Here is a 27,633-nt window from a genome sequence, read left to right as displayed (position 1 = left end):
GAGAAGACAACCCAACACGCGGTCTTTAGTAAATAGTCTATTTTTTAATCTTCCTTATTTTTGACAACACGTACAAACACACAAACACACACATACACACGAATAGAAGACACACAGCTCGCAGACACACACACACGTACATGAATTACACCCAAACACACACATGCATACACACACAGGCAATAGCATTTTAAGGACAATAAATGTAAGACTTTCAATTCTATTGAACATAGCACGGCTGTACGGGGGTACGGGTTAACTTAGAAACAGGTTCGCTCCATTCGCTCCGGTTTGCCTAGTGAACCCGATTTCCATAGTCCACCGGTGGAAATAGTCGTTGGTTCTGGAAGGGAAAAGAAAAACCCACAAAAACGCGTTAATGCGGTATTGTAGAAGCTAAAATTGTAACCACAAAATCACTTACCAATCGTGCGACCTGTGATTTTAGCACCGAAACTGCATCCATCGTGTACTGGACCTTTTTGGTCAGCTCCTGGCGGTCGTCGCGGGAAGCCATTAGCTGTAAGAAGAAAACCAAAAAGAACCCCGAGTCGTAAGAGTCTGCCAATTTCACCCGGCAACCGATAATTACCTGCTCCAGCTTCCTTAACCGAATGTCAAGACTGTCGTAATCGACGTCGAGATCGTTTTCCATGTCACGCGCCTCCGTGGCAAGGTCGTTCGTTTCATCTGAAACAAAAAAAAAGGGAAAACCGGTCACTCAGTGTACCGTTCTTCTCTTCCATCGCTCCCGGTGTATCCTGCCGTGAGCTTACCGATCTTTTTGCACGTTTGACGATCGCTCTGCAGCATGAAACCGTCCCGGCACGTGCAGTAGTACGAGCCTTCCGTGTTGTAGCAGGTCTGGTCGCACGGTTTGTGCTCCTTGCACTCGTTCACGTCCAGCTCGCAGTACTTGCCGGTGAAGCCGGCCGGACAGGTGCACCGGTCCGGTGCGGTACAGCGGCCACCATTCCGGCACGGCGTTTGACAAATGGCTGTAATGGTAGCATCAGTTGAGAACCAGACTCGATTGTGAAGGAAGTCTCATCACACTTACGCTTAAAACATCCATCGGCGACGGTGGTGGTTGTTTCCCAGCCCCGGCAGCATACCTCCCGCGTGGCCACTGGCGCCGAGTACGTACTAATGGGAATGGGGGAAAAAAGGGCAGCACAGTTATCACATCCACGTGCGGGTTCGTTAGACTGTTCCCATTCCCTCCCCCGCTTCTTTACTCACCGAAGTCCATAACAGTTGGCGGGATCCCGGCAGGGCGCTCCCTGGTACGTCTTTATCACCGACTTGCGATACACATGCACGGTGCACACGTTTTTGCCACTGCAAAGAAAAAAAATACGGGTGTAAACAAAACCATGAGCACGGGCATAAGCAAAAGCGAACGATCCTAGGCGCTAAGCGGACGGCCACGCCAAACGGCACGTATTACTTGGATGAACGGTGGCAAAAGGGGTTCTCGGGAAACAAACACTACACCGAGAGAAAGAAAGATTGGGTGGGAAAAAGTGCGTCGCTGAACGACGAAGTAAGTGAATGGAACAACGGGGTAGGACCGTGTGTGTGTGCGGCGTGGTTGGAGTAAAACTGCACTTCCCGGTTTACGGTTAATCACTCTTCAAGGCCATCGAATCGGCTGGTGTGTCAGACGGAATGGTGTGGTTTTCTAATGGTTTTCTCGCGCGCCCCACCATTAAGCGGTCGGCAGGAGGGGCTGTGTGTCGTTATGTGAATGCATTCGCATGGGAACGACGCTTTTGCGTTTTGTTTGCGACTCTAATTGAGAGCTGCCATGTCATATGCGTGGCATTTTGCAATCATCTTGCATACACGCTGGACGCAATTAAGATACGCAGTCTGTTGCAGTGCCGGAGGAGAGTCGCTCTTGTGAGTGTGTGGGATAGTTTGAACTTTGTATGATCGATACATGGAAATGAATTTTAGTGTTTTGTCCTTTGTTTTTAAGGTACTTTCTTGAGTATCGAATCGTTTGAAAACTTTTAGAATATCACAAATTGGTGAATTGCCCAGAAAGGATATGGATACAGTATCTCCAACCAATTGCTGCATAATGCGTTGGAGACTTTAGTATCAATTAGGGAAATTAGTCATCGACGGAACCCTGATTATTTCATTATTATTATTTATCAGGCGCTACAACCGATTGTGGTCTTGGCCTGCCTCAGGAGTGTCCGAAACCGCTCACGGTCTCGCGCCTTCGTCTGCCAGTCCGTTATCCTGGCCTTAATGGCGGACGCCTCCACGCCATCTTGCCACCTCAGTTTGGGCCTACCACGCCTCCTCTGTCCTTTGTAGTCGGCCTAAAAAGACTTTACGGGCTGAGTCGTCCGTTTCCATGCGTACAACATGGCCAGCCCACCGGAGCCTTGCGAGCTTGATACGCTGTACGACAGTGAGGTCGCCGTACATCTCGTATAGCTCGTCATTATAACGGCTCCTCCATTGTCCTTCCACACATACGGGGCCAAGAATCCTTATGAGCATCTTGCTCTCGAACGCAGCTAAGAGGGTTTCGTCAGATTTGAACAGTGTCCATGTCTCAGAGGCGTATGTGAGTACCGGTACTATATAGGTACTATATAGTCCCAGCTTCGTCCGTCGCGACTCATCTACCATGCTTTTGTCGTTGCTGACCTTTAACCCAAGATAGGTGAATTGTGGGACGACTTCAAAAGTGCGTTCACTTATCTGACAGAACCCTGACAATGGGAAATTCCACTCCCAGAAAAGGCAAAAGTGCCAGAATTCAATTAGTCCATAGTCATCTCGTCCATGAAATAGCATCCCACATAGCGACTTTTTGGACGAGATTAAGCCATATCCAAGCAATGATTCGTTAAGACTTCGTAGAGCTCTGGATGAATACAGAAGACTCATACTGAATTTTAAAGAATCCAGGCGACTCAGGACAATTTCGGTTAACTTGGGACGATTTCGTACAACTCCGAACAACTTGGAACAACTCTAGACAACTTGGAACATCTCTGGGCCACTCCGGATACCACCGGAAGATTACGAACGACTCAAGTCTGTTGTCGAATCTAGTGTCTAGTCTTAAGTCGAATATAAGTCTGATGGGGTCTGGATTCAATCTAAATGCAGTTACGGAGGCAGTTTTTGTGTTGGAAACTAAAATTCCGGTTCCCATCTTAGTCGAACCCACCCAGAGTTATTCGGACTCAAACGAACTAATCCGAAGTCTTCCAAATTCTTTGAGAGACACCTGGATTCATCCGAATTCAAGATCTTCAAGTATCAAGACTTTCCTGTAAAACAACTATCCGAAAGTGTGTCAAGTCATTCCTTACGAATCTTGATCCTGGATCATGCTGCTGAATGAATCTAGCACTCTCTAACGGTAGGAACTGCCTGCTGATCTTCACCGGAAATCGTGAGAGAAATTGAAGATCAAGCAGTATTAAGGACGGAATTAATTGAAACACGTGATGAATTCAGAGTGAATGTTCGACACAAGAAGAAGATTACCAGCGATATGCCGTGCCGTGTGATATCATTGTAGATCGTGTAGATTGTAATGATAGGATGCTTAGAAATGTTTGAATTGCAAATCATCAATTTATAATCCTGGTTCAATGAAAAACCTTATGATCCCTTAGGCACTGCAACGATCAAATTACTACCTTTATATATGCCTGAAAGATTTTAACGTATTTGTTCCCCCCTATATCGAACACCTCTAGGCCACTGATTGACCACGATCAACCGATCGTTACCCTTTAATCCCTCAACATCCTACCCCCACTGCTCCCTCGTCATGCAGTATTTCGAACGTGATCCGGTGGTACGGTGCTAAAATTGGTTTGCTAATTTTAGGAAATAAATAATTCCCACTTCGGCTTCGTGTTCCCTCCTGGTGCTTCTCCCTAGTGGTGTCGTCTGTGCGCCCTCTTCGCCCGAGCGGATCGCACGATTAAACGGTTACTTCCTGCGGATCGTCTATAAGATGTGTCAATACACATTTACCGGCGATCACACACAGTCTTTTCCTTCCCCTCGACTCGGGTGACAACCCTCAGCCGCACGATCGTGGGGGGGATGAGATGGTGATCACGCTTCTCTCGTTTTCCGACGCTTCCAATCTATAGTACAAATCTCGCTAGCGAAGAAAATCGTTTGCTCTCTGCTCTTGGCTTCTCAAATCTCGACTCGAGCTCGAGTGAGATTCTAATCTACCAATCATCTGATAAAGAGGCCCCGAAGCTCGATCTATACCACCACCTGTGACGCGCAGAGAGACAGAGCACTCCCGGGGAGTGAGAACCAACTCTACACAGCTCATTTCACCCAAACGGGAGAGGTGTTCGCGGCCCTTTCCTTCCGCGAGTGTGACAGTTTCTCTGCTCATCTCACACACGATTAAGACACTTTTCCGCAAAATTAACAGCGCCTCACCGCCACCGCCCCCTGTCGGCATCAATGATCGTCCCACGAGCGCACACGGGGGGGGGGGGGGGCGTAGTGACACTCTTTCTCTCGCGGTACCGTTCGCGAGGACAGTGATCTCACAAACTTCCCAAGGATGAGACAGCTCTAGCTGCCAGAAGCAAGGAAGCGGACGATCGTGTGTGCTACCGTGTTAGTTTTACCAAAATTGCCAATTAAACCGGGCGGGTGCGCGTGTGATTCTGTAAGTGATTCGTTGTTAGGCAGGCTTTATCGAAATTTGCCATTGGCTCCAGCTAGTGCCAATGGAAACGAGCTGATGTGAATAATTTTCCAAGTGCCGAAAAGCGTTTCCTGCCGCGCGTTGGTGCGTGTTTTGCCGCTGCGATTGCGGCCCAATTTTCCGCCCGCCTGCTTCCGTAATTAAATTCGTCAAGTTGTGCAGAGTGGCGGTGTGTGACGCGCGTTTGCGTGGCGAAATGTTGGTGTTTATTTTTATGCAAATATACGCGCTGATCGTGATCATAATCGAGAAAGTGTCGGCGAAGCGCCACACGCTGCCAAAGTGTGTGTCGGCGTGGGAAAATTCTGCGTGTAAAGTGTGTGTGGCAAATTGTTTTGCAGTGTTTGATCAGTGTGTGTGTGTGTTTTTTTTTTTCGTTTGTTTCTATACATCGATTCGGTGCATGTTAGCGCGGTGTATGTTTTAATGTTTGTGTCACTGTTTAAATTCTTTCTAGTTCCGATGATCTGTACATATTGTATGCAAAAACGCACATAAAACAGGAGACAAAATCGTTTGATTTAAAAGCAAGAACTGAAGTCTCCCTGTGCACTGTGCCCCAATCTCTTTCCCAGCTACCCTTCCCCGAAGCCGATCGGTATGTTCTGTTGCGCGTGTTTATTAATAAATACGATTGCAATACGATCATCGGTGTGGGCCGTCCCGCACAACTGATATTTGCCAGATTGGCTAGGAGTGTTTGAAAAGGGGGTTTCTTTCCGCCTTGATTTTTGTTGATGCATCTGTCTGCCGATCATCGGTTTGCCGGTGTCCCCGAATGACAGACAATAAATATGCATCGGTTTTGCCTGCGACAGCCATTCGCCGACGACGGAATTGTGCCTCCCCGGTGCAGCGTTTGAAGTTCAGCTTGCCGCAAATGTGAGTTGCGTGACAATTGGCATCGTGCATCGGGCCAGGGAAGAACGAACACGAGAAAAAAAGAAGCAACGGATAAAGAAGCAGGCTGCCCTATTGGTGGACTGCTTACGGTGGGATAGAGTTTACGGTGAGTAAAGAAAGGGTTTTGTCTAAAGTTTAATGGTGCAATTCAAGAAGGTAGATGATGTGTGGAGACCTTTCGCGTTGGATTAGTGGTTTTGTTCTGTTTGGATAAAAATAATCGACAAAGGGCACGGAATTAGAATTAGACGCCTTTTTATATCACTCATAGAACAAATATATCGAGTAAGATCAAGTTGACATTCCACTCCAAACACTAAAGATCTTGTTCCGGTTGTAGTGATGTGTAATCCACTCCAAAACCAACTCTGAAAAACTAAATTTGACTCAAAATCAAAACTAATTTCATTGCTGAAATTGGGTCTAGTTATTGTGTCCAGAAGAATGTCGACGACTCTTAATGACTCTGGACGATTTTGGAGGGCTTCAGACAACTTTGGAGAATTTCAGACTTCGGAGTACTTTAGACGACTCAAGACGACTCAGCAGGTTTTAAGAATACTCCGAAGAGTTCCGGAATCTGGACGAATATGGACGACTACAAACGACTGCGGCTTGAATATGGATTTACCAGAGGACTCTGGATGATTTTGGATAACTCCGGACACTTCCAGATGACTCCAGAAGAATCACAACGAATAAATCTGAACTAGTTTGTTTGATTTTGGATCCAAAGGGCTTGATTGAAATTATTTTAAGGCGTAAGAAGACACTATAACGATTTTGGGTAGATTAGCCTGCATTTCAAATAGCGCTACGATTACTATACAGAGTCATCTGGAGGCATTTAGACCCTTCCTGACTGAATCGAAGTCGTCCTTTTTCATTCGAATTTTGGACATCTGACATTGTTTGGCAACTTCCGTTAGCTATTACCAGAGTCAATTCGACTCCTGCTTGCATCCAAATTTATCTGGAGTCAACTGGAGTCATCAGTTGGAAATCATCCGAAGTCCTTTTGGAGTGATTCGATGTCGTCCAGCTAGCCAAAGCCAGATAAATTCCGACTACTACTAGCACCGGAACCGGAACTATCCGACTTCGGCAAAATTTCAAATTAACTCCTCACTATTGTTAACGTACCAAGGTATTCAGCCTTATGTATTCCAAGGTGACTAAGAGTATCTTTCTCTATCAATAATGTTGACTGGATTCTAATGATCAACAAGACCTCGCATTACAGGGTTTCCCACGATTTATTGGTCAGTTCCCATGATTTATTGGTGCGTTCCCACGATTTTTTGGTCGTATCCTATAGATTTTTGGTTCGTTCCCATATTTTATTGGTATTTTCCAATTGGATATCAATACAATTGGACCAACAAATTCTGGGAAACGACCAAAAAATCGTGGGAACGCACCAAAAAAATATGGGAACCCACCAAAAATTGATGGGAACCAACCAATAAATCGTGGGAAACCCTGTATTTAAACTTTTTATTATATAAAACTCATTAAACCATCTTCGCCCATCATGTGCTGTGCTATCAGAGCTCCGAACTGACAGCTTCATAACGTCTGAAGTAATTCTATGGACCATCTTTCCCAGGAAGATCTTCATTTATTACCACTGATGTTGTTTTCCCAGTTCCCATTCCCACCTTAATTCCCATCTCTGTCCACCTCGCCTCTTATGCCTTGTACGTATTAGACGTTTTTTTAACAAGCACGATCTTCTTTATCGACCTTCAATCCTTCGGTCACGTCCAAAACAAGCAACAGTTCCACCAATAAACCCATTTTAATAACGTCAATTTACAATCTTAAGTGCATTCTATGGAAGCAATCAACGCGTTAATACGAACCCTCGTCCAATTTTTCGCATGCCAAACAGCCGTGCGGGACGAATCACCTTACTTTCCATAAACACATCGTGGACACATGTGGGGGGGCATAGAAAACTTAATTAAGCCGTTACCACCGAAGCCGAGCGGCTGCATGCCGTGCATTCAAATTCTTCCCTCTACATTGCCCTTCGACACGGCACGAAGTGCATAAAAATTACATCGGGCATTAGTTACCGCTGCGGCTCCGAATCACTGGCGATGCGTCCTTGTTGCATCGAAACGCGCCAATAAATCATTCCCTTGACTGCTGCTGGTACCTGCTGCCAGTGCGTTCAGTGTGGACGGCATACGCGTTGATGATTCGCAACTGCAAACGATCAATCAAGGCCATCATTGGTGTCGATTAGTGGGAGCGGGAAGCGACACTCGACTCACATCTGCGCAACTGCCCTCACGCTTGGCGTTGCAGTTGGTTTTGGCTGGAAGAAACTGGGCGATTATTTTAAGAAGCTCGACCACCCCTTTCTACCGTGAGCAGGAGCATTAAGCTGTTGACTCTATTAATCAGACTCAGAAGGTTTTGCATGGGGAACTGGAGCTACAATGGAGCTGGTCTCGGGGCTAATAAACGGTAACAGCAAACAAAAAATGCCACAAACACATCCAGGCCATCGTAAGACGTCGCAAATATGCACACATGATGAGCGAATCGGTGTGATGATAACACAACACACACACACGAAATGTATGCAAATGGGTTGGGGTAGCCTTACTTTACGGCGGTAGCCGGTTGTGGATAGATACAGCTATAAACCAAACACACTTTGCGTCATCTCTTCCATCTTAACACACTCCGGATGAGTCGTTTCGTCTCATTTCTCGGTTTACTGTCGCATAAATATGATGAAGTGGTATGTCCATAAATGGGTGCAAAGTTATTGCACCTCATAACGTCGAGCACCTCCCGTGTTCTTCACCTCCCAGTGGGGCAGCATTACACTGCGATAAAGTGGTGATTTATCCGTTCGGTTTTTTTCGGGCAGAGCGATGTTTGTTTGTAGCAATTTTTCATACATTTTAACCCATTCCACACCTCGGGACGATCAGGAATCAGGAAGTTAGCGTATAGAAATTATTCATCTAGCTGTCGGAAGAGATACATTTGGGGAGCTTGATGCTACAAAGCTACTACATAGCTCTCCCAGGTGTGAATTGGGCGCTTTTTCTGAGACGCGTGATTAATAGCCCGTTTTACACCCCATCAATGAGCAACTGTGCAGGAAGAATTTGAAGCTCTTGTACAAAAATCATGTTTTTCACACCAATATAGAGTTACATTGTTATTCAAATGGTTTTCCTTCTTCGATTCACACGACAACTGCACAAAGATTGCCAGGCCAACTTGTTTTGGACATCAAATACATTGCAAGTCCATGACTAATTGTTTGGCCCGATTGAGTCAATCTTCAAGGACGAGCAAGGCATTGATTTATGTTTCTTGCTTAGAATTTATGGGCAATAAATTCATCCCAAAGGTATTTCAATGTTTACGTCTCTTGCTTAGGCTCAGGTAGACTTTTGGCCCTTCGAACCGGATGCAGTGTAACTAAGGGTAGTAGATAACCTGCAGGGAAAATTGGACAATCTTTATGTTTCATTGTATAATTGCATAACTTTATAATCTGTCATTAAAAATTAATTAGGAAGGACGATTTACAAATTTTGTCGTAAAAATGTGGTTTCTAACTGTTCGAAAATAATCTTTTTTGTAAATTGTAATTGTGGAAGTTTTAAAAGGTTATATTTTTAAAGATGTGGTATTTTTAAAACGATTGGTCTTTGATGCATTTTCTTAACAATCCAACAAAAAATATACAAATGTTTCGATCAGATTATACCTATTGTAACGCGTAAATGATATTGTTGGATGATATATAGAGCAATGCAAGAATGTAACAGATAATTCATAGATCAACAGCATAAACCTAGAATAATGTAACAGTAATTCTGTGTTTAGTGATTACTTTGAAATAGTATGGATAAAACTGTTAAACATGCCCATGCATCCTCAAATTCTCAGCTTTGATTAAGATTAGGATTTATAGAATTCAACGTTATTACGGATTCGGTTATATTTTTTAATTTGTTTTACGATATTTAATATTTAAGATATTTAAGATAAAAAAATGATAGGAAGCTAACACATTGAATGAAATCGATGTTATATCGCTGACTTCAAATTGCTATTTAATCACTATATCATGTAACAACCAAAATTTTGTAAAAAAAGGCAATAGTTATCACAAGCAACTTAATGTATCAAAAACGATATATGCAGATCTTTTTAATTTGTAATTTACTAGAGTTTATAAAATAATCGAAAATTAAGAAGAACATCAATATTTATTACTATTTATATTTATTACATTAAATATTAATTTATTAATATTTTTACGAATTTCTCTATTGGGTTTCATTAGCGCCATAGGTTCCCGCAATTAAAGGGATGATGTCAATAACCTTCAACTTTTCTAATGGTATTGTAATAACCTTAATATTGTAATAATCTAAAATTGTAATATTACTGCCCCAAATCTCAGCTCACAATTGCATCTGCAATATCTTTACACTCTACAAGCGTTTTCACATTTCCTACTACACAAAACGCCCTCCTTTCCGCTGCACTCCAAGGGCCATGCACGTTCGTTGCTCGCTTTTGTAAGAACATACGAAACACATGTTCACAGGCGTATAGTGCCCTTCGGTCTCCTATCGTCACCCGTCTGCCTAGACTAGCCATCCGGGGTCTGCGGGGTGCGCTGTGGTGTTGGTCCCCCCCCTCCCCAAAGTTATTAATAGTCGGACGCGTGCGAAAGTGTCGGCCGCAAGTTTTATTTTTCCTCTTCCCCGTTCTCTCCCCTTCAATGGCCGACCTCGCAGCTAAAAGGCCATGCAAAAAGTGCAAGCAAAGGTGGCCAAAAGAAAGCAAACCCATCCCTCACCTCCCCGCATTCTAAGGTGTCGGTGATCGGTGCGATCGTATTTGTGCGATTGGGCTGTGTTTTCTTCTAGTTCTTCTTTCGTGCTTCGCGCGGAAGTTGCGTCTGGGGTTGAGTGCTGAGATTATGAGTCATTGCCGGAGGGTATGACGATGGCAAGCAAGCAACGTTGTGTGCCGCCAGGGGGTTGGGCCAGGATGTGAATTTTGTTCGAATGCAATCCGAACCAGGCTGATGGCAGAGTAAGAGAGAGAGAAGGATCGAGGGTGGGGAAAAGGGGTTGGATTGTGCCATTATAATATTACACGGTTCGTTAGACGATTACGCGAGCAAAGCGCGAGCGGTTAAAAAGGGCAAACGAGGGTAAGCGTAAAAAGCAGCAACACGAAATGAGGATAAAAACATAAATCTGTTGTTTTTCTTTTTTTGGTATTAAAATTTACTAGAATAGAACTGGGTACGCTCGAAACACACACACACACATCGCGTCATAAACACTCTAAACCTTGTCCGATGAATTACTGCCATTAACGCTGCACAACACACTTTGCACAAACACGCATTGCATTAACACATTGCAGCGTGGTGTGATAATAACGAGAAGCATACTCGAGAGGGAAGCGAAAAAAAAACCCTCCATGGAGGAACGTGCTGATCCATCCATATGGAGAAGTCATATTACACCGCTCATCCACCCAAATCGCCATTGTCCGATGACGGGTACAGCAATGACTTATTGACTCATGTGCAACGGCATCGGTAGGAAAGTTTTCACAGAAGCCATGGCCCGAAGTCACGATCACTGGTTCTACGCACTGGTTTTCCGCTCCGCTATGACTTATTACCTTCCATTATTCATTAATCCGGCACGGCAATTGTCATTAGATCGGTCTTTAATGGGCTCGGGCGGCATTGCAACGATGGGAATGGTTTGCTTGGAGGGTTTGATTGATGGGCGCTGGTAGAACGGTTTTATCGCTTGTAAGGGCGTAGGAATTCCCTGCGTAAGATAACATGGGAGTGATTTCGAGATTTATTTGTTAATGCGCTGGCCTCATGTGGATTTTCCATCCGTTGGATGTGTTTGATACCGGAAAGGGCAGGGAAATTGGTTGTTATATCGTCGCTTACCCAATACTATTCAGCATATTTAACTGTTAAACTGTATAAAATGTGTTGAATATTTCATTTTTACAAGGATTTATCATTCAAACTACTGTTCATTTTTAATTTAGCACGAGATTTATTACCTAAAATCCCCAAAAGGGACAATCTCTTACATTCCAAAAAGCTGTACTAAAATGTACTAAAAACTTGGAGATCAATCCCATTTGTTTAAACATAAATTGCTAACAAAATGCCTGACACAAAACATCTCCAACGCCAAAGTCAGCACCTGCTGAGCACTCCACGTGCACGCTGACGATTGACAGAGTGTCCTGTAACAAGATCACATAAAAAACCATGGCCCCGTAAACACAAAAGTGTCACACTTTGACAACACTCATAGCCATTGTATCTTTATTTGCCCGCTGGCATTTGTTTTTTTGTGGCCCCATCAACATCAAAATAAACGATCTCGTATTGAGAGATTTACTCCCGACGCGAAACAAGGTGTCAAAGCGACCATCGATCAGATTGCGGCTCGCGGCTCGTAACAATTCGCACGCAGAAAACGGCTCCCAAAAATGCATTTGCATACAAATGGGGCACGCATAACGAAGCCGCCGACCCAATACCACATGAATGGGTGTGCCGGCAAGGAAAAGACAGTAACAAAAAAAAAAACATTTGCCATTTTCATGTCGGACGATGAATGCATTTCTCACACACTGTGGTACAGGAAACAAGGCAATTTAGATCTCTATCGGATTGTAAAATAAATAAAGCAGCCGAGCGAGCAGCTGAGGAAAGGTTGTGCCAAACAGAACGATCATTGTTTTGTTGGAGTTGACTGTTTTCGGGTTTTAAGCATCCTTTAACCTCCAATGGTTGCTCAAACCAAACCAAATCAGACGAGTGGTGTGTGTCGGTGTTGGTTGTGGTTTTAATTATAAATCTGAAGCTACAGCAAAAACAGCCCACCCCAATCCGACACTAAATCTTCACCTCACGCATCTTCTTCGCGCTAGCATCGCAGTCTTGTTTTTAAGAATCATACCGCGATGGTTTTATTTTTGCATCCATCCGTAACGATCGGTGCAGAAGGATTGCATTCCAGCGCCCAAAGAGGTTTGGCGCTTATGCAGCAGGCAAGCAAGACAATAATAATGAGAGGAAAAGACAGAAAACGCAGACCCTCCAGCAGCGTGGTAAGGCTGAAGCCGTTTGCTCCAGCCAACCAGTCACCGCAGGCTGCATTAATCTTCTCCGACTTGCGTGCTCATCCTGCTGTGGAGGTCGTGGGCAGCAAAGCTGTCGCCTCCTTATAGACCCTGTTATATTCTTCAACGTTTTGAGTCAGATTGAAGGCAGTGCCTTTATCCTTGACGGGTACGGGGGAATAAGTAAAATTAATACGACGCAGACGGTAAACGATCATGTCAGACTGTCTGACGGGTTCTGGCGGTGTGAGGCTCAGGAGTTGAATAGGCGTAGGTAGACCGGGTCGGTACTGGAAGGATGCCATCACGCGATTTACAGCCAGCCGGAAGGAAGCAATTTGTTGTGACTGTTTATTTGTTGTAAATTGAATGGCATGTAGCAGCCATGAAGCATACAGTTGTGCCAGTTTGATGGCTTGTTAGTGTCACTGTGTACTAAAACGAACTTTTCGAAGAATAATTCCTTTTCAGTAGCTGATAATACATATTTACATTTCATTTTCCATCGAATTCCAGCATGTTCTAGACTCTTATCTATACTGGACATTCTCATGCAGCACAAATTAATTAGACTATTTAACGCGATCTTCAAAGCTAATATTTAAATATCGTGAAGAGGGTCTTAAAGTAATTGAAATAAAATATTCAAATTGCATGTTTTGATCAATTACAGCAAGCTCTAAGATCTTATCTATATTGGAGAAGTCTAACCCCATTAATAAGTCAAATGGTCTAACACAAATGATGATGTTTAGATCAGATCCGTAAGACCCCTAATACGACCTAACAAGGTCATAAGCGTTATAATGCACAATAAGTAAATGATCCTACATATGCAATAGTAATTTTCAATTAATTCCAAGAAGTTCTAGGTTCTTATCTCTTATTCGTGAGCAATCCAAAACCATGAACCTGTCAAATTATCTAAAACAGATCTTCAAGATTGTCATTTTGATCACATCTAAAAGATCTCTAAACTGTTCTAAGAAGGTCTTAAATCATTTAAAACTGCACAGTACGTATTTGATCGAAATAAATATTCCGACTTTCAACATATCTCAGAGAGTTTTAAGCTCATATCTACGCTGGACATTTTTGAGTAGTCCAAAGTCATTATTTAGCCAGATGGTTCAAAACAGGTCCTCGAAATGGATGTTTAAATCATACCTGTAAGATCTCTTATCTGATGTAAGAAGGCGTAAGAATACGTTTAACATGCACAAAAAGTAATTTTTGAATTTTAAAATTTTAATTTTTAAATGATTCCAGGAATTCCTAAGCTCTTGTTGTCTCGGAGCTCTCGGATGTTCAAAGTACATCCACCACTCCACCAACAGCACCTACCTCCAAGTATGCTCAAAGTACTTCCACCACTCCACCAACAACACCTACCTCGTACTGTTGTTGTGGCGCGCACTTCCAACAGTCCCACTGCGTGTCAGCATACGGGTGACCGGACGTGCCGCTGGCACACCACCATTCCCGGATGTCCTGCGCCATCCAGACGCTCCCGGCGGCGATGACGGCTGCGAATGGGCAGGATGGGCCTGACCGCGGTGATGGCGCCGATGCTGCGGTGGCGTCTCGCGATGATGGTGTTGCGGCTGGGTCCCGTGATGGTTCCCCCAGTGCTGCTGTCCAGTAGTGCCCGGGTACTGGTACGGTGGCCGATAATCGCTCCCTCCATTACCCACGCTCCCGGGGCCACTTATTAGCGCGTAGTTTAAGGACGTCTGGTTCCGACTCCTGCTCGGCTCGGCCGTTCGGTGCCTGTGGTGATGCTGGTGATGCTGCTGATTTCTCAGTTGCTGGTGCTGCTGGGCAGGGTAATCATTGGCCGCAGCCTGTGCCCGCGAGAAACTTTCGACAGCGAGCAGTAGCAGCGTGCCAACAAGCACCAGATGGTGCGCCAATTTCCGACCCATCGTTTGTGTCCACTGTTATTATGTACCAGCGCTACTGCTGCCCACTACCTGCACACACACCTTTCGCTTTTTCGCGCTCTCTTTGTCGTTCAAACTGCTCCAAGAAACACGTAAGCACGGCACGGGGATTACGAGATCAGCACGCAGATGTAGCGAACGGACCAACGGATAAAAGGGCACAATTATCTCGCACTCAATTAGAGCCCTACCGAGCGTCGTTAGCCGTTTCTGGGGAAGGCTCTTCTTAATAGGACCTTTTGTGAACTTTGTTGTTGGCTGCCTTTCAATGCCTCTTTCGCGGTTTTGCAAACAGACACAAAGACCGTATTCGATCCACCAAGAACACACACAGTACGATCACTACCGGTGCTTTCCAGCTTTCTTCCGAGGACGGGCGAAAGCACGCAAACACTCGCACTCTATCCCAAAACGATTAAATGCAAATTTGCAACTTCTAACCGGCGAGATCAAACCGAGGGTGACAAACAAAACAAACAAACACTTTTCTTCGACCACTTCTTTCGCGTTTGCGGTCGTCGATCGAGCGAACAAGGCGCGCACGCGGTCGACGATCGTGCGCTTCCTGCTTGCACGAAGGGGGCCCTGTGCTGATCGTGTACAACCACTGCCGTACAATACACGCAGCACCGGCCTGCACAATGCTCTCGGATGGACTAAACCGTCTCGTGTGCGCGCACGCTCGTTCTTGCCATCGGAGAGTGTTGGTTTGCGCTGCCCGATTCTTCCTGCTTGGTTGTGTCTCTTTCACGCCGCGGGCTTTCAATCCCCCCCTTTTAAGGGTGACTTTTTCACTCTATCACAGTCGCACACACGTGCACGCCTGGAATCCTTTGTGATTTGCGAGGGGGTTGGGGATTTGCGCCCTGCGTCTCTGGCACAGCTAGAACGATCGACGCCGTCGCCTCAGATGGGTTTTGTTTTTCTTCTTTTGGAGTGCTTTTTGCTCTCTGTCGCTCTCTCTCTCTTTCGACCGCTCTCTGGAAATGGCGATGGTGGGGTAGGAGCCTTGCAACCTCACTATGGGAGTTTCGGTTTGATAGCTTGAGAAACAAAGGCAAAATATTTCACAACCTACGTGCTGCAATTTGTTAAACATTCCTATTGAGTTCTTCTTCAAACTCTCATAGGAATCCTATTGGGATGTTAAGAATTTGATTTAATTCTATTCGAGCAGATCGCTATTGAATTTAAAAGACTCTAAATCAACTGTTTTTGAATAAAACTTTATGTTGCACTATTTTCGGTTGTCAAACAACACATAAGCCTTTACTAAGATTTTCCTTTGACCATTCTTAGCATCATCTTGTCCTATTTTCATACCGAGTCAGACGAAGCACAGCATCAGCTCCGAAAAGTGCCACCTTCGCAATGCATCTTTGCCGCAGTCTACATCGGCTACAAAGTGTTCCGCCGTGCCGCGACCCACAGCCGGCACATTGCAGTGCAGGGGAAGGTCTTTGGTTTAGAATTACCCGATCGTGTACATGTGCCGGACAACTTCTGGGGAAAGAATCGCCCGAGCAGGAAGAAAACGCACGTAAACGTCGATCGTGCGGGCGATGGCATGAATGGCATGGCAAGGCAGAATCGTCCACAGGCACAGCACGGACCTCTCTCACACCCTTCCCTCCCACTCCCACATAACCTTTTGCAGCGTTTGAACTTTACTTTGCAACAACTTTATATGCAACGCTCCGACGTGCTCCGATGCTATTCTGCGGGAGTTGTGTTTGCATATCTTTCTCTTTTTACCCCAACTTTTGCTGCTACTCATCCCCTCTCTGAAATCGCTCTGTTTATTCATCTGAGATTGTTGACCACTTATCTTATCATGGTTAAGACACTGTGGAAGAATTGTAAAAAGAAGGAGAGAAGGAGCCAGTGTTTGCCGTTTGTTCGCGGATTAGCGGCGACTGCTCCCGCGACCATGGAGCGTTTGGTTGTTGAGGATTTAGAAGAGCCACTGGCATACATTTTATGAAGAGACAGGGAGAGAGAGAGAGAGGGAACAGCAGCAACAAATTCAAAGCGCCAGCCAGCGCGCCGACCTACCCAATTAAACACCACCACCGTCTGGGAACAATCTGAACCAATTAAACTATTTATTTATGACTGTTGATGGGGAGGGGGGATTGTTTCTTATCGGTTTATTTGTCGCCCTCTTAGCTGGGGCCTTTGTCTTTGTATGTTGCGAGTTTTGAAGGACTTTTATTGCTCCAGAAACTCATCAATAGAAAATCAATTCTATATCGCCAATCTAATCCGAGTTTACCTTCCGACCAGGCCCTCTTTGGGCTCTGGTTTGCCGGAAATTGGCTAACCTGTTCGCCCTGTAGCACACCCCCAAACTGAACTTACTTCCCTTAGCCGGACCTCACTGGAGGTTACATCAACACCTCAACTTAACGTATACGCATGTAACGCTCTCTCTCTCTCACTCCGAACGCCAATTAAAGCTTGACTCATCCTTGCCGCAATGCTCAATGCGGAGTTCAGGTCGGGTCTTTTTTTTTGCTCTCCTTCTACATTTGCGTAAACCAGCGGTCTTTGCTCTACAAATATGGATGTTTGTTTTTTGCCCCTTATTTTCCACCATTCCAATGCCGCCGGTTGGTTTGGGGCAGCCTTTATCCCACCATCTCTACGGTTAGATTTGTGTTAATGTGGCCTGTTTTTTGTTGCTGTCATTGTGCACCACACTTCCACGCGGACGGACGGTATTCTAGGTCGCTAGATCATGTCTATGATCACGTATTGGGTTGGGTTAGCAGAATTAGAGAACACGCGAACAGAACAGAAGTGGAATTGGGAGCAAGATCAACTGCGTCTGCCAAAGGCGAGTGTGTTTGAGAGGTTTTTTTTATATTCTGGAAACGGTGATGTCGTTTCGTTTTGCCTATTCAGGCCGTTTTGATCGTATGTGGCGTTGTTCTCTCCCTTCCTCTCTCTAGATCACATCAACTCACATCCTTCAGTGGTTTCGCGATATCACGTAGTTCCTGTTTACGGTTTAGGGTACAAGTGACTTCCGCTCAGCCTTATTGTGAAGTGTTTGACCAAAAGCAATTCAAGGCGAAGAACGCAATCGATATCATGTATGGATATCATCTTCAGAGCGTTTATCCATTCTGCCTTATGTTGTGTTGATTCGTTTTGTTTGTTTCTTTTTCTATTTGGCGTAACGTCCTACGCGAACATGCCGGCCTATACAGGCTATCGAGACTAAATTAATTACCACGCAAGCCGGATAGTCAATCCTTGCTACGAGGGGACGGTTCATTCTAGGCTTGAACCCATGACGGGCATATTATTGAGTCGTTTGAGTTGACGACTGTACCACGAGACCGTCCCTTGTTTATTTGTTTATTGTTTTGTGTGTTTATTTGGTCTTATAATGTTTATATCATGAGTTCGTATTTCTTATTTTTTATGTTTACTCCTCTTCGTTGTTTATATCAGTGATTTAATATGGTTGTCTTATTTTCTTTTGTCATAAATTTGTGGGCGATCAAACTTCTTCTTCTTGCTTATATTTCAGTTAGAATGTTTGGGTTTTTATTATTAGTTTTAGTTTAGTTTCACTTTTTGATACTGTTACTGGGATGTGTTTACTGATGTGGATTTTTCATATCATGTATATAGTGTTATTTTTATCATTTTTTGGTACTTAAAGATCTTCTTTGTCTTTCTATTTTGGTTAGAATATCGTAGATATTTATAAGTTCTTGTTTTTTTGTATGCTATTACGTTTATTTGAAATTGTTTTTTATATACTGTACTAGGGTATTTCAAAACTGTTAACCAGTTTCTGTACTGGGGAATTCTGGGATTTGCAACTTTTATAATGTAATATATCTGTACTCAATACAGCATGATTTTAATCCAACCCCACCAAAAACCCCTCCTAACAGCTGTAGAAAACACGCTTCGTTTAAATACAGCTTCCTAGCCAAGGGTTGATCGGCGGTGTCTCCTGTGGCCCTTTCCAGTCCGATCTGTAAGATTTTATTGCACACAAACTGACAACCCCTATAACCCGGGCGAAGCTAACGGGGCATGCGCAAAGTTCCGGGCGAACGATCGCAGGGTTTCATATTGCAAATGCCTATTAGCAACACTAATGCCCACTGGCCGTGCGAGGGCTTCAGCCCTTCTTCCGGACCGTTTGAATAAACGATGACTTGCCCTAGAAGTGCTGGCGCACCGTTCGGAAGGGCACCCTAGAACGGTATCGTGTTGTGCGCTTTCTGTGCCCATAGAAATGGATTCAATTTCTCCTTGACACTCCCCCCCCCCCCCCTCTGTTTAGACTCATTTCCCATCCCGGGACGGGAAGGCAAAGCCCGCTGATGACCCCAGCAACGCACCGGATATTGACCTTTGCACGCGAAGCCACACGGGCAGCCGAGAGTTTCTGAGCGGGGCGGGAATCAGAATCCGGGAATCGTTTTAATCCCACCCGAAGCCCGAACCTGAAACAGCCGCACCAAGATCGTCGCGATCGTCATCGATACCGATTGAGCTGACTGCATACTCGGATGAACTGACCTCGGTTCAGCTCACGATCGAGTGTTTTTGGTGCCAGTGCGCACAAGGCGAAGGCACTGAGGCTGGGCCTTGCTCAACCACTTCCTGAGTCTGAGGCAAGCACTCACACGCGGGACAGTGTTTTTTTTTTGCTTTTTCGTTTTTGTTTCGTTTTTTTTTGCTTCTCCCGTACCATGCACTCGACGCCTTCCGATACGATCGTCGGTCACGCTATGCTGCGCGTCGACCAGATCGACGATACCTTCTTATGCTGCACGGGCGCAACCGTGACTCGCAAGCACAGAGTAAACAGCAGCAGCAGCAGCAGCAGCAGCAAAAAAAGAGCAAAGAAACCTGTTCTTGGCAAATCGAGTGTGGAGTGTGTTATCAAATCGTGCCCACCGCGCGGCTGCGGTGCGCAATCTTGCCCATAGATGGGCAAGACCGGGTCGACCGGAGAGCCTTTCCGCACTCAACCGGGGAAGGTACCGAAAAATTAGCGTGTTAGCGCGTGGCTTGCTGTCGGAACTACCTGTAGGATGACCTTCTGACTGATTGTTTGACGGCTGTTGTGGCTGCTGCTGCTGCTGCTACTGCTGGTGTCCTCCATTGTGGAGTGAATTGTTTGCATCATCATTTGTCCACTGTGTGTGAGCGTTCATTGACAGTGTTTGCGAAGGGGCGAAAGAAAAGCTTCACCAACAGTTGCATTTCCACACCTTCAAGTAAAAGTTAACATAACAACCACCCTGCCACACCTGTCGACTGTGTCTGGTCGTGCTTCTTCTTTTTATAACAAATCGCATTAAACTAGTAGCAGCAGCACAGTGTTCGCCTTTTTTATGTGCGACCGTTGCGAATGGACTGACGCGTCCAAGTATGAAACGAACCCCTTGTCAACGAGTGGTGGTGGGCACGAATTGTATGATACCGGCGCGCTGGACAGCCAGACACTGGCGCTTATGCAGCCCGCAAATCCAAACTGTCTGCAGGCTTGGGTGTAGCCATTTTTTCATGTTCTTTTTTTTTTTTGTTGCTAATTTTATCGTACTAGACGTTGATAAAGCACGCGGTAAAGCCTCCCTCCTGATCGTAGGGTTTTATTTATTTGTTTACAGTTTAAGACGGCTGGCGCTTGGCGTTATGATTGGGCTGACTGCTGCCGGGTAGCCAGACCTTGGCGTCTGTCTGGTGCATCTGGAATGGCACAGGAAGAGGTAAACAAATCCGGGGGCACTGGGAAAAGAACTTGTTTTGTGTTGGTAAACATGAATGCGTTGCGCAAAGGAAATGATCAAAGTTCAAGCAAGGCAAATTGTAGCAAAAAGCCTCGTATGAACGAAGCTAAATGGAAAAAAATATCTCTTAAACATAAAAATACACATATTCAGTTTAAAGCTGTTTGTACTAAAACATGTGTTATAAAAAAAAGTAAATCATAGATTTTATCTTTAACTGGCATATTTTCAAACAAAATTATTTGATTCAAGTATTCTATCAACTGGCTTGCAAATTCTGCCCTTGTTATCTAATTCTTGCATTTACTTAAAAAAATGCTGTGTTGTTTTTTTAGGAATTAACTAGTACTTTTTAATTTGTCTTTTTTTGTTTCACGAATTTTTAAATGTTTTCACACAAAGTTGTTCAATAAATTGATGGTGCACTCAATTTCATTGTAATTATTTACCAATACCTTGGCCAGTTTTCAAGCTTAAAACTTAAAACTATTATGCCATTCGATAGATAACCTTTCAGAACATTGATTTGGCTTTAGAAGTGGAATGTTGGGGAGCTTCTCGATTCTAGTCAGTTTTTGTATGGAGTTTGACAGTTGGAGGCTGAAATCATGTAAACACTCCATAAAAAACCTCAAAGCTAGAATTAGATTCGAGTACCTGCTCGAAAAATGGCAAAACATGGTGGTGTTTACATTTATCCCAAGGTGCATTGAAGAGATATGGTGATGGAATCTATAATCAAAGTGTATATAGTTCAGGTGGTCTCAAAGCATGGTTTTTAAAACCAAATTTGAATATCACTTTTTGACAGGATGGGTGAAAACTTTTGTTCAAACAAGCTTTCTGGAGGCTTGACGAATACACAAAACACTCTTAAAATCTTGATTCAGAAACAGAAGTGATGAAAATCAACCTTCTAAATTCATACACCTTGGGATAAGCGCTCCTGTATAATATACCCACTTTGATAGCTGCTCGAAAACTGCTATACAATGCACACAGCTGACAGGCTGAAATTTCAGCCTACGAACTTAAAACGGAAAGGGCCACGTTATCATAATCTGTTTTTCCTATTTTGACCCAAATGTTTACCTTAATGCAAAGTCAAACAATTCACACTACAGACATGGTTGATGAACAAAACTGCCACATTTGAGGTCATCGTTTAGTTTTCTTAGAGTTGCGAGCATTTTGTGGTCAACACCAACGTCCCATGTCAATCCTATTTTAATGTAACATTTCATCTATTTCTTGTTGCATTATCTAGCCTTCATGTATTTTTTTTACATAAATTTTCCAAATGCATTTTGCATTTTACGAAATGCATTCTTAAACATCTGTTTTGATTGGAGTAAACCATTAAATCAATTAACAATGACAACATAACTGTGGCAAAAAGGTCAAGGCTGGTCAAATAAGTTAAGATTTTCAGACAGTGCAAGCTACATTAAGATGAAAATTCGATGCAGTTGTACCATCAATCTATTGAGCATCAGTACTTTTAAACCATTATTCCCAAGCAAAAGTGATGTTTTTCAATTCCAGTTCTCAAACCCACAACACCAAAAGAGCGAACGTTGAATGCTATTTACAAATAAAACACTGTAGATAAACATTAATTCGTCTTAATTAAAGTTGATCTTCAACCTCTACGAGTCAGAGAGGATACATGTAATAGCAAATATTTCACTTTTCTCACACACGCGTTGTAATGTACTTTACGATGACTTTTAACCTCCCCGGCACTGAGCACACATCTCTTGCCCTCCAATAGCTCTAGAAACTCCACATGCCGAATGTTTTATTGCCCGCAGACGACAATAATAAACTAACAAAGACCGATCTAACGCCATGTACCGCGTAAGAGCAAACATCTTCCGGAAGTGCAGAAATTACCATTTGCGCACTCGATCAGTTTCGATCACTCTCCGGGTGCGAGTGATCGTTTTGCTCTTTGCAAATGTTATTTTTTGCAGCCAACAGACGCGCTATCCCTCCCCTGCCCACCACCTCGCTTTTTGCTGTCAATCGAACAGCGACAAGCAGTGCGATCGTTGGCGGCTATGTTCATTAACGAATAAATTGCACACAGCGCAGCGAGAAAGTGGTTAATAAAAACGTCCACCACGTTGACACCTTGCGTGGTGCGTTCAGGCTGGCCTGGCTGGCTGGGTGGGTGGGCTCGGTCGGTGTGCAAGAAATCACGATCACACGGCGAAGAACAGAAACGCATCTGCACCATTCGGACGGGTGGTCGGTTGATGAGCTCAACTTGAACTTTCGCGCCACTGGAGACTGGGTGTATTGGCCTTGCCAGTGTGTGCGTGTGCGGAGGGGGAGGGGTCACTTGTAACATCTTGCTGCAAAGTAAACGGAAACAAGCCACACACACATACGGCACCGGTCACTGTCAATGTCAATTGAGCGTAACGTGAGTGCTGTGTTTTGACCCTTTCGGAGGTCGAGAAGGAAATTAAGACAAGGATCGGTTCGATAAAACAATGGACACCCTTTGGATGGCGCTACCCATGGCTGCCAGTTGGGCATGATTTATGGAAATGGGGATGGGCCCGTGAATGCAACAGTTTGTAGTTTGTAGATCGATTGATATGTTTTATGACGGGATGTGCCATTTGTTCTGCAATTTCCACATGAACAACTACAAATGTATGTCCAAATGTTAGTTTTTGGTAAGTGAGTATGAGTGTGTTATCATTGATAACCTTTCAAATCATGGCAAAAATGTAGCTCTTAAAGGTCGTTTTAAACCTTGCTTGAAGGTGGACATCATTAAATTTCCTCAGAATATAACTTACCGCACACCAAAAGAAATGCTATTTAATTCCCCAACTATTTGGGGATGTTTTATAGTTGAGGAATTCAATTCCCTTTCTTTTGGTGTACGATAAGCCATATTCTGATTAATATTTAATAAAGTATAGCAAAAAACACCAAATTTCATATTCAATTTCACTGGAGCTATAAACCAGGCTTAAAGTCTATGTAGTGATTTAATTTGTTGTGTAATTGACACAAAATACTCATCAAAATATGGACCAATAAAAATTCAAAAGAAACGATATTCTATTTCCCAATTATTTGCAACATTTTCCACGACGTAGTAGTAGTAGTAGTTTACGTGGGTTCGCAGTAGTTTATGTAATTATGTTTTTAAAATTTTTCCTTGTGATAATGGGTTCGCATCTCTTCATTCACCTCAAAGCCGCATATGATAGCATAGCCAGGGTAAACCTGTATGACGCTATGAGGTCTTTTGGAATCCCGGCCAAACTGATAAGGCTAGTTAGAATGATCATGACCAACGTCACTTGCCAGGTAAAGGTGGATGAACAAATCTCTGATGGCTTTTTTACTACCACCAAAGGTCTGCGGGGAACGGGCTTGCCTGTCTCCTATTTGACTTGGCGCTAGAGAGAGCCATCTGTGACTCGAGAGTGGAGTCGTAGTCTATACCATCTTCTATAAGTCAACCCAGATCCTGGTATACGCTGATGATATAGACACCATTAGTCCGCGGCTCTCCTATGTAGCAGAAGCCTACCAAGGGATCGAGCAGGCGGCAGAGAACCTCGGATTGTAGATAAACGAGGCAAAGACCAAACTGATGGTGGCAACATCAGCGAGCCTACCAATAAATAATCAGAATCTACGTAGGCGTGACGTACAGATAGGTGAACGCACTTTTGAAGTCGTCCCACAATTCACCTATCTTGGGTCAAAGGTCAGCAACGACAACAGCATGGAAGCTGAGTTGCGCGCAAGGATGCTGGCTGCCAATCGGTTTTTCTACAGCCTGAGAAATCATTTTACCTCAAATAACCTGTCGCGACGGACGAAGCTGGGACTATATAGTACCTATATAGTACCGGTACTCACATACACCTCTGAGACATGGACTAGTGATGGGTAACCGGAATCGCACCCACGGCTCGGAATCGCTTTCGAGCATTGCTACTCCGGCTCCGATTCTGAAAAATTCAAATCGTCGATTCCGCCCGGAGCCGTCGGAGCCGTCCGGAGCCGTCCGGAGCCGTCGGAGCCGTCCGGAGCCGTCGAAGCCGTTGGAGCCGTTGGAGCTGTCCGGAATCGTTGGAGTCGTCGGAGCCGTTCGGAGCCGTCGGAGCCGTTGGAGCCGTCGGAGCCGCTAGTCGGCAGCTGGAGCCGAGCCGTCGTAGCAGTTGGAGCCGACGGAGCCGGTTGGAGCCGTCCGGAGCCGACGGAGCCGACGGAGCCGTCCGGAGCCGGTCGGAACCGTCATAGTCGTTGGAGCCGACAGAGCCGTCGTAGTCGATGGAGCCAACGGAACCGGTTGGAAACGTTGGGGTCGTCGGTGCCGTCGAAGCCGACGGAGCCAGTTCAAGCCGTAGGAGTCGTTGTAATAGTCGGAAGTCTTCTGAAGCGCTTTAATTTCCCGATATCAGCGATGATTTCATTTAAAAAAACAGCTTACGAGTAAAAAAATAGTCTTCTTCATTTATTGCTCTGAAGTTTTTTTGTATTTTTTTAAACAATAAAATCAAAAACAATTGTTTGCTCCGTATATCTAGGGAAAAATTATGAATCAAACTATTATTGATCTTTATGTTTATAAAAGATGGACGGATAATTGATAGTTATATTCTTTGTCTTGTCCATGTGCCATCATGTTATTCGGTAAAAAACAAGTGCGGCCTAAACCATACACGTTAGTCGATGTAAACAACCGTGCAAAACTGCCATAATTAAGTTACGTTGTTTCGTATTTTATCAAACCCACCTCCCGTCATAGTTCTATTGCTCCTTGACCTCCTAATTTGATTCATTTTTTTTTTCCTATATATATACGGAGCAAACAATTATTTTTGGCTTTATTTTTGAAAAAAAAACACACAAACAAACTTCATATCAATAAATGAAGAAGACTCTTTTTTTTCTCGTAAGCTTTTTTTTACAAGCTGTAAGACGGCTCCGAACGGCTCCGGACGGCTCCAGACGGCTCCGAGGTCGGAGTTTTGCACCTACCTTCCGGAACCGCTTCCAATTATGGCGGAGTCATTCGGAAGCGATTCCGGATTTTTGTTGAATTTACCCATCACTAACATGGACACTGTCCAAATCTGACGAAACCCTCTTAGCCGCGTTCGAGAGGAAGATGCTCATAAGAATTCCTGGCCCCGTATGTGTGGAAGGACAATGGAGGAGCCGCTATAATGATGAGCTATACGAGATGTACGGCGACCTCACTGTCGTACAGCGTATCTAGCTCGCCAGGCTAGCCAGGTTGGCTGGTCATGTTGTACGCATGGAAACGGACGACCTAGCCCGTAAAGTCTTTTTAGGCCATCCACAAGGACAGAAGAGGCGTGGTAGGCCCCAATTGAGGTGGCAAGATGGCATGGAGGCGTCCGCCATTAAGGCCGGGATAACGGACTGGCAGACGAAGGCGCGAGACCGTGAGCGGTTTCGGATACTCCTGAGGCAGGCCAAGACCGCAAAGCGGTTGTAGCGCCGGATAAGTAAGTAAGTAAGTAAGTAGATAATGGGTTCGATTCTTAAGCATTCCTCATTAAAGTTTTCTGTGTAGCAATTGCTGGATTTTGATTTGATGTTGAGCAGTAGCATGGGAAAAATAATTTTCTACGATAAAATATAACGTTAAGTATAGCTTTTAGTCATCGTTATTGTCAATGGTCCTGGCCGAAGATTAATTTTCACTATAAACGAACTTTGTTCAGTAGTCCAAACCTCTTTCTGTTGGTATAAAAATCATCATATTTGGATAAAAAAATATGCGAAATATGCGTTTCAAACAGAAAATGTTTAACAGTCACTTTCCCAGGATCATTTAATGGACCGTTTGCTTTAAAAAATTTACGCAGAAAAATGCTCATTTTCCAAATCAATCCATCTCAAATCGCAACGTGTTCAACATCAACAAACAATTAACATTATAAATTATTTCTTTTCCGGACTTACTTCATTCGACTGCTTTCACCGCAACCGACCGCCGTTGATTGACATGATGACGTTTGCCAGATACGCCCCGATACACTCACCACATGCTGCCGGAAAACATTTTCCAACGGTCCCTCCCAGGGGGATCTTTCGCACTGAAAACAAAACGTACCGCGTGTGTGTGTGTTCAACGACCGGTTCACTGCATTTCCCTGCAAATACGCGGGGAAAAAAACGTTCACACTTATCGACAATCATTCCCGTGCGATATGATTTATTGCCCGTTTGCACACATGCAGTTGCAGATAGTTTTGCTTTCCTCCGACTGCACCACACCCACATGGCGTCAGAGGGGAATGGCACGCACTTCGCCGGCGGGAGTGTAGATCAGCTTCCAGCGGGGGCCCTCCGAGAGTAGATGCACCCGCGGGGCGAGTTGATTGATTTTGTGCAGCGCGCGTCGAGTGATCAGCTTCGTGCGATGACGGTTCGAGTACTTTTGTGCCGCCGCATGGAGCCGGTGACTGTTGGAAAAGGAAAAAGAAAGGTTTCATGAACTGTTACACACAAAAACTATCCACAGCGCTTGCAGCTTACCCTTCGTAGAACTGCCGAAAGGTTGCACTCTCCAGCACCAGGCGCAGGTTGCGCTGCTGGCAGATGTTGTACAGGCCGAGGTAAAGCAGCGAAACGGCCAACCCGATACCGGTGGCCGTGTAACCGTAGAGAAAGATTGGATTCATTGGACGAGTAGGGAAATGCACTAAAAATTTAGACGTCTAATGCCCGCCAAAAACACAAAACTCGCTAAACGCTTCCTCCCATCGTTTGCCCAGCCTGCTGAGGAGGATACAGTCGCGACGGAAAAGCCTTCAAAGCTCATTGGTTGCTGAGGCGCTAAATTTAAATCACACTCGCTCCGTGCGCTTAACTGTCAAATGTGAGTGCGCCTTCACCCCGTAGCGCTCTTTTCGCTCCCAACCTCTAAGCACACTCCGAGCAAAATTGCTAATAGCATAATAGCGTTTCGGTGCAAATCAGACATCGCAAATCGTTCGTGTGATTGCACGAGAGCACCCAGCTTGAGTGATGTCCGTCCATCGCGTGGTTCGGCGGGCGGTTTCCTTTGCCCGGGACCGGAATGACGTCACTGATTGGTGAGTTCGTG

At 44.7% G+C, this 27,633-nt stretch overlaps 2 protein-coding genes across 5 annotated transcripts in view; one reads left to right on the top strand and one right to left on the bottom strand.

Moving 5' to 3' along the window:
- Positions 1-24: 24 nt before the first annotated feature.
- LOC120898533 (epidermal growth factor-like protein 7) lies at positions 25-27,359 on the bottom strand. Of its 2 annotated transcripts, XM_040304508.1 has the most exons (9): positions 27,063-27,359; positions 26,833-26,989; positions 26,487-26,677; positions 1,243-1,341; positions 1,061-1,146; positions 777-998; positions 593-690; positions 425-520; positions 25-343 (listed from the first exon to the last, which is right to left on the bottom strand). In XM_040304508.1, exons 1-9 carry the CDS (start codon positions 27,206-27,208, stop codon positions 296-298), a joined length of 1,143 nt encoding a protein of 380 aa, XP_040160442.1. In that variant the 5' UTR covers positions 27,209-27,359; the 3' UTR covers positions 25-295. The 2 variants fall into 2 exon arrangements, with proteins under 2 accessions (XP_040160442.1, XP_040160441.1); XM_040304507.1 differs by lacking the exons at positions 26,487-26,677; positions 26,833-26,989; positions 27,063-27,359 and adding an exon at positions 14,192-15,424.
- Positions 4,585-27,633, top strand: part of LOC120898534 (G-protein coupled receptor 52) — a 50,193-nt gene continuing 27,144 nt past the window's right edge. For 2 of the 3 annotated variants that reach the window (XM_040304512.1, XM_040304510.1), the window contains exon 1: positions 4,585-5,735. The gene's annotated coding sequence lies outside the window, so the exon portion shown is untranslated. The remainder of the gene's footprint in view (positions 5,736-27,633) is intronic. The other variant, XM_040304511.1, reaches the window with a different exon arrangement.

Source organism: Anopheles arabiensis, chromosome 2 (genome assembly GCF_016920715.1).
Source record: "Anopheles arabiensis isolate DONGOLA chromosome 2, AaraD3, whole genome shotgun sequence".
NCBI classification, from domain to species: domain Eukaryota; kingdom Metazoa; phylum Arthropoda; class Insecta; order Diptera; family Culicidae; genus Anopheles; species Anopheles arabiensis.
Note: the sequence above shows the minus strand (reverse complement) of the source record. Positions and strands in the feature narration are given on the sequence as shown.